Consider the following 7500-nt stretch of genomic DNA (forward strand, 5'->3'; position numbering starts at 1 on the left):
TCCCTTCCTCTCCCTCTTCCCTTCCTCTCCCCCTTCCCTCCCTTCCCTTTTAATATCTCTCATATCTCTCATGAAATGTAAACACATTTCCCATGCCAATAAAGCCCCTTTGAATTGAATTGATTGAGATGGAAAGAGAGAGAGGAATAGAGAGATAGACATAGAGAGGGGTGGAGGGCAGACAGAGGAGGGAGAGAGAGAGATGGGTGGAGGGCAGACAGAGGAGGGAGAGAGAGAGGGTGGTGGAGGGCAGACAGCGGAGGGAGAGAGAGAGATAGGTGGAGGGCAGACAGAGGAGGGAGAGAGAGAGATGGGTGGAGGGCAGACAGAGGAGGGAGAGAGAGAGGGTGGTGGAGGGCAGACAGCGGAGGGAAAGAGAGAGAGGGGTGGAGGGCAGACAGAGGAGGGAGAGAGAGGGTGGTGGAGGGCAGACAGCGGAGGGAAAGAGAGAGATAGGTGGAGGGCAGACAGATGAGGGAGAGAGAGAGAGGGGTGGAGGGCAGACAGAGGAGGGAGAGAGAGCGATGGGTGGAGGGCAGACAGAGGAGGGAGAGAGAGAGAGGGGTGGAAGGCAGACAGAGGAGGGAGAGAGAGAGAGGGGTGGAGGGCAGACAGAGGAGGGGGAGAGAGAGAGGGGTGGAGGGCAGACAGAGGAGGGAGAGAGGGGTGGAGGGCAGACAGAGGAGGGAGAGAGAGAGATGGGTGGAGGGCAGACAGAGGAGGGAGAGAGAGAGGGGTGGAGGGCAGACAGAGGAGGGAGAGAGAGAGAGATGGGTGGAGGGCAGACAGAGGAGGGGAGAGAGAGAGAGAGAGAGGGAGAGAGAGATGGCTGGAGGGCAGACAGAGGAGGGAGAGAGAGATGGGTGGAGGGCAGACAGAGTAGGGAGAGAGAGAGATGGGTGGAGGGCAGACAGAGAAGGGAGAGAGAGAGATGGGTGGAGGGCAGACAGAGGAGGGAGAGAGAGAGATGGGTGGAGGCGAGATCATAATTGGGCTGACATTCTGCCGGGTAAAGGAAAGACAAGAAGAACTTCCAGTCTAATGATGGGCCGGGTGGCTGCCCATGCACAGAGGAAAGGTCAATATTATTGTGCTCAGCAAATGGAAGGGAGTTTTCTCTTTCACACAGTTTTTGCTTCACTCTCTGGCGTGTGTGGTAACAGAAAGCCTCTCTTATTGCTGCACATCAAGCTCTGATTGGCTTCCAGCTGCTAGGCTTTGATTATCTGGGATAACAGGCTTAGAACTACAGAACCTGTCTGAGTTGAGCACCCCCCTCTCTCTTTCTCTTATTTCTCTCTGATTCACTTTCTCTCTCTCTTTTCTCCCTCTCTCCTTTACTCTCTCCTTTTCTCTCTTTCTCTCTGTGTCTGTCTCTCTCTCTCTCTCTCTCTTTCTTCCTGTCTCTCTCTCTCTCTCTCTCTCTCTCTCTCTCTCTCTTTCTCTCTCTCTCTCTCTCTCTCTCTCTCTCTCTCTCTCTCTCTCGCTCTCTCTCTCCTCTCACTACATCTGTTTCTTCTCTCTTGTCCTCACCCTGCTGGGCCGCTCTGATTAACCAGATGTTCAGGGACTTCACAGCTCTGTTTCCAGCATGAACAAAAAGTGACTAAACTCCAAGAGAGGGAAACTAACTCGTAAGCATGTCTTCCTTTAACGTTAGGATCATTTTTAGAGAGTGGTGATGTATCATTACTCCCTATATGTTCTACTCACACTGAGTAACAATCAAATTGTATTTGTCACATGCCTCATCAAATCAAATCAACGTTTATTTATCACGTGCACCGAATACAACAGGTGTAGGTAGACCTTACTGTGAAATGCTTATTGAGGTAGTATGTAGGTATGGTTAAAGTATGGTTAAAGTGACTATGCATATATGATGAACAGAGAGTAGCAGCAGCGTAAAAGAGGGCATGTAGATAATGAGTCAAAACAAGTTACAGCATAAAAGGTCAATGCAGACAGTCCAGGTGGCTATTGGTTAACTAGTTAACTAACTATTTAGCAGTCTTATGGTATTTTTGGTTAACTAGTTAACTAACTATTTAGCAGTCTTATGGTATTTTTGGTTAACTAGTTAACTAACTATTTAGCAGTCTTATGGTATTTTTGGTTAACTAGTTAACTAACTATTTAGCAGTCTTATGGTATTTTTGGTTAACTAGTTTACTAACTATTTAGCAGTCTTATGGTATTTTTGGGGTATTTTATTAGGATCCCCATTAACTGTTGCAAAAACAGCAGCTACTCTTCCTGGGGTCCACACAACATATAAAACATAATATAGAATAACATACAGAACATCAATAGACAAGAACTGCTCAAGGACAGAATTACATTTAAAAAATGAAAAGGCACACATAGCCTCCATATCAATGCAAACACACAAACTAAAGCTGTTCTGGTTCCTGTTGGTTCCAGACTTGGTGCATATGTACCACTTGCCATGCAGTAGCAGAGAGAACAGTCTATTACTCGGGTTGCTGGGGTCTTTGACAACTTTTAGGGGCTTCCTCTGATATTGCCTTGTATAGAGGTCCTGGATGACAGGGAGCTCGGCCACAGTGATGTACTGGGCCGTACGCACTACCCTCTGTAGTGACTTGCGGTTAGATGCCAAGCAGTTGCCTTACTGTACCAAGCGGTGATGCAGCCAGTCAACCAGCTCTCAGTGGTGCAGCTGTAGAACTTTTTGAGGATCTGAGGGCCCATGCCAAATATTTTCAGCCTCCTGAGGAGGAAGAAGTGTTGTCGTGCCCTCTTCACGACTGTGTTGGTGTGTTTGGACCATGATAGATCCTTAGTGATGTGGACACAGAGGAACTTGAAGCTCTCGACCCGCTCCACTACAGCCCTGTCGATGTGATCGGGGGCGTGTTCGGCCCTCTGTTTCCTGTAGTCCACGATCAGCTCCTTTGTCTTGTCTTGTCGACGCTGAAGAAGAGGTTGTTGTCTCTGACCTCCTCCCACTGTAGGCAAACTTAATGATGGTGTTGGAGTCTTACGAGGCCATGCAGTTGTGGGTGAACAGGGAGTACAGGAGAGGACTGAGCAAGCACCACAAACCATTTAGCCATCCCCCATCAACAGTCATGTGCCCTCTGCTTGTCCAGTAACATTTTCCTGGGGTGACTTGGTTGATCCTGAATGGATTTTGTTGTTCCATATTGCCCATATGTATTCCAGATAATACACACTCCTCCATGCCTGCATCAGAGGAAGTGTGAAGCAGTAATCACACCACTATGGGCTGGGCTTGGCACTGTGACACACTCAGGCTCGCAAACACACACACACACACACACAGTCTCACTTTCTGACCTCACTGCTAATGGGTATAGCAATGTCCCTGTTTCCTGTCAGGTTTAGTTGAACATTATCCAGACTGTCACCATGTGCAGAATGCTGATGAGATATGAGATGTATGACTAAAATAAGAGTGTTTTTTATATAGGTTTACTTAGGCAGGATATAATATTGTTATTGCTTTGCTTGTTTTAGACATTTTTGCAATTTGCTTGAAAATCAGTATTTGTTTACATTTATCTGCAACATTGTTCCGACCGCTAGGAGTTGTAGTGTCTTCTGTAGTGTCTTCTGTAGTGTCTTCTGTAGTGTCTTCTGTAGTGTCTTCTGTAGTGTCTTCTGTAGTGTCTTCTGTAGTGTCTTCTCTAGTGTCTTCTGTAGTGTCTTCTGTAGTGTCTTCTCTAGTGTCTTCTCTAGTGTCTTCTGTAGTGTCTTCTGTAGTGTCATCTGTAGTGTCTTCTCTAGTGTCATCTCTAGTGTCTTCTGTAGTGTCTTCTGTAGTGTCTTCTCTAGTGTCATCTGTAGTGTCTTCTCTAGTGTCTTCTGTAGTGTCTTCTGTAGTGTCTTCTCTAGTGTCTGTCTTCTAGTGTCTGTAGTGTCTTCTCTAGTGTCTTCTGTAGTGTCTTCTGTAGTGTCATCTGTAGTGTCTTCTGTAGTGTCTTCTGTAGTGTCTTCTCTAGTGTCTTCTGTAGTGTCTTCTGTAGTGTCTTCTGTAGTGTCATCTGTAGTGTCTTCTGTAGTGTCTTCTGTAGTGTCTTCTGTAGTGTCTTCTCTAGTGTCACCTGTAGTGTCTTCTGTAGTGTCTTCTGTAGTGTCTTCTCTAGTGTCTTCTCTAGTGTCATCTGTAGTGTCTTCTGTAGTGTCTTCTGTAGTGTCTTCTGTAGTGTCATCTCCTGTTTTCTCTTCTTGTTTTGCTGTAGGACTTCCTGACAGACCTGATGATGTCAGAGGTGGACCGGTGTGGGGAGAACGAGCACCTGATCTTCCGAGAGAACACGCTGGCCACCAAGGCTATAGAGGAGTACCTCAAACTAGTGGGGCAGAAGTACCTACAGGATGCACTCGGTGAGTCTATCTGTCTGTCTGTCTGTCTATGTATCTGTCTGACTATATAGCTGCCTGCCTGCCTGCCTGCCTGCCTGCCTGCCTGCCTGCCTAGAAGCATATGTTTACATTGCCAAAGCAAATGGAATAGACAATAAACAAAAGGGAAATAAATAAGGGAAACATTAGTAAACATTACCCTCTCTCTCTTTCTTTATCTGTCTTTCTGTCACTCAGCCCTCTTTTTCCTCTCTCTCTTTCTTTATCTGTCTTTCTGTCACTCAGCCCTCTTTTTCCTCTCTCTCTTTCTTTATCTGTCTTTCTGTCACTCAGCCCTCTTTTTCCTCTCTCTCTTTCTTTATCTGTCTTTCTGTCACTCAGCCCTCTTTTTCCTCTCTCTCTTTCTTTATCTGTCTTTCTGTCACTCAGCCCTCTTTTTTCTCTCTCTTTCTTTATCTGTCTTTCTGTCACTCAGCCCTCTTTTTCCTCTCTCTCTTTCTTTATCTGTCTTTCTGTCACTCAGCCCTCTTTTTCCTCTCTCTCTTTCTTTATCTGTCGTTCTGTCACTCAGCCCTCTTTTTCCTCTCTCTCTTTCTTTATCTGTCGTTCTGTCACTCAGCCCTCTTTTTTCTCTCTCTCTTTCTTTATCTGTCGTTCTGTCACTCAGCCCTCTTTTTTCTCTCTCTCTTTCTTTATCTGTCTTTCTGTCACTCAGCCCTCTTTTTCCTCTCTCTCTTTCTTTATCTGTCTTTCTGTCACTCAGCCCTCTTTTCCTCTCTCTCTCTCTTTATCTGTCTTTCTGTCACTCAGCCCTCTTTTTCCTCTCTCTCTCTCTTTATCTGTCTTTTTGTCACTCAGCCCTCTTTTTCCTCTCTCTCTTTCTTTATCTGTCTTTCTGTCACTCAGCCCTCTTTTTTCTCTCTCTTTCTTTATCTGTCTTTCTGTCACTCAGCCCTCTTTTTCCTCTCTCTCTCTCTTTATCTGTCTTTCTGTCACTCAGCCCTCTTTTTCCTCTCTCTCTCTCTTTATCTGTCTTTCTGTCACTCAGCCCTCTTTTTCCTCTCTCTCTCTCCATCCATCCATGCTTAATACAGAGACATTGTGTGTGTTGTCATAAGCAATCAAAACTTGCTCTGGGTCAGTAGGCCATGTTTACTGAGCTGTAATTAAGGTCAGAGGTCATTGAGCTGTAGTGGAGGTCAAAGGGCAGAGAAGGCCTCAGGGCTGGCAGACACAACACTCCTAGCCCCTGACCCCAGAGACTGGACATGGTGTCAACACAGAACTAAGTGCCTCTCTTTCTTTTCTTTTTTTTTCTCTCTCTCTCTCTCTCTTTCTCTCTCTCTCTCTCTCTCTCTCTCTCTCTCTCTCTCTCTCTCTCTCTCTCTCTCTCTCTCTCTGTCTCTATCTCCTCTCTCTCTCTGTCTCTCTCTGTCTCTCTCTCTCTTTCGCTCTCTCTCTCTCTCTCTGTCTCTCTCTGTCTCTCTCTCTCTCTGTCTCTCTCTCTGTCTCTCTCTCTGTCTCTCTCTCTCTCTCCCTCCCTCTGACTATCTCCCTATCTCTGTCCCTCTTTCGCTCTCTCTCTCTCTCTCTCTCTCTCTCCCTCTCTCACTCTACCACAAGGTGAGACCAAGGTTAGTCCAGTGTTGTGTTAGTGTTGGCTGTGGTCCTGGGTATAAGCCTGGTGCATGTTGATGTGTTTACCTCATCCAGCCTGATTTAGAAACGTACACAGCAGCAGTTTTATCTACAGAAAAGCACATTGTCTCTCTATTTCCCTCTCCCTCCATCTCTCTCCCTCCATCTCTCTCCCTCCATCTCTCTCTTTCCCATCCCACTCTCATGTATCTCTCTGTGCATAGATCTAATATCAGTGCAACAATGTGTGTGTGTGTGTGTGTGTGTGTGTGTGTGTGTGTGTGTGTGTGTGTGTGTGTGTGTGTGTGTGTGTGTGTGTGTGTGTGTGTGTGTGTGTCTATATCTCTCAGAGTTGAGTTAAGAATATATTGGAGCCTTAGTGAATAATGCATGTGTGTTTTCCTTGGAGTTAATGTGCTTTGAAGCCTGGGTGAATAATAGAACACCTCGTCACTACCGAAGATTGACTGCTTCCGGTCTGGTCTGGTCTGGTCTGGTCTGGTCTGCCATGAAGGGGCAACACAAGGACGACCAGGGGGAAAGAGAGGGAGAGGGGGGAGAAGGAGAGGGAGAGGGGGGAGAAGGAGAGGGAGAGGGGGGAGAAGGAGAGGGAGAGGGGGGAGAAGGAGAGGAAGAGAGAGGGAGAGAGGGGAGAAGGAGAGGGAGAGAGGGGAGAAGAGGGAGAGGGGGGAGAGGAGAGGGAGAGGGGGGAGAAGGAGAGGGAGAGAGGGGAGAAGGGAGAGAGAGAGCACTTTTCCTTTCTGATCATCTCAATAACAAACAGTGCAGGGGAAATGATTACATCTTATCACTGTCAAACTAACAATAAGATATTTGTTTCTATAGTCTTAACATGGACAGGTAGAGCCGCAAGTCAGACATCCTCTAATCGCCTCTCGCTATCTCTCATCTCTTTCCCTCTCTCTCGTCTCTCATCTCTCTTTTCCTCTCTCTCATCTCTCACCTCTCTTCACATGGGAAGGACAAAGTTGACAGGAAGAGGGGAAGGGTTTGTGGAATGTTGATGGAGTGTTGTTCTAACGTTGTTTATGTTGTCGTTATCTCGTCTGGTACATTGACTGAGATGGAGAACATGAGCATCAGTCATCAGTCATGGTGTATTACCTGGGATGGCCCTGGCCCCTATTGTTGTTTGACTTAGTATTGTCATTGGATAGTTGGTGACAGTCGGAAGTTCATGTCTTGCTTATGGAAAGCTGTTACGGTGTGATGTCTTGTGTATGGAAAGCTGTTACGGTGTGATGTCTTGCTTATGGAAAGCTGTTACGGTGTGATGTCTTGCTTATGGAAAGCTGTTACGGTGTGATGTCTTGCTTATGGAAAGCTGTTACGGTGTGATGTCTTGCGTATGGAAAGCTGTTACGATGTGATGTCTTGTGTATGGAAAGCTGTTACGGTGTGATGTCTTGCTTATGGAAAGCTGTTACGGTGTGATGTCTTGCTTATGGAAAGCTGTTACGGTGTGATGTCTTGCTTATGGAAAGCTGT

The 7500-nt window shown here is 46.5% G+C and overlaps 1 protein-coding gene across 6 annotated transcripts in view; it reads left to right on the top strand.

The window, feature by feature from the left end:
• LOC139408492 (disabled homolog 2-interacting protein-like) overlaps positions 1-7500 on the top strand; it is a 342336-nt gene that overhangs the window by 296892 nt on the left and 37944 nt on the right. For all 6 annotated transcript variants that reach the window (XM_071152454.1, XM_071152456.1, XM_071152457.1 and 3 more), the window contains one exon: positions 4230-4374. In XM_071152454.1, the coding sequence (XP_071008555.1) occupies positions 4230-4374 (145 nt within the window). The remainder of the gene's footprint in view (positions 1-4229; positions 4375-7500) is intronic.

The sequence above is a fragment of the Oncorhynchus clarkii genome, chromosome 5 (assembly GCF_045791955.1).
Source record: "Oncorhynchus clarkii lewisi isolate Uvic-CL-2024 chromosome 5, UVic_Ocla_1.0, whole genome shotgun sequence".
NCBI lineage: Eukaryota > Metazoa > Chordata > Actinopteri > Salmoniformes > Salmonidae > Oncorhynchus > Oncorhynchus clarkii.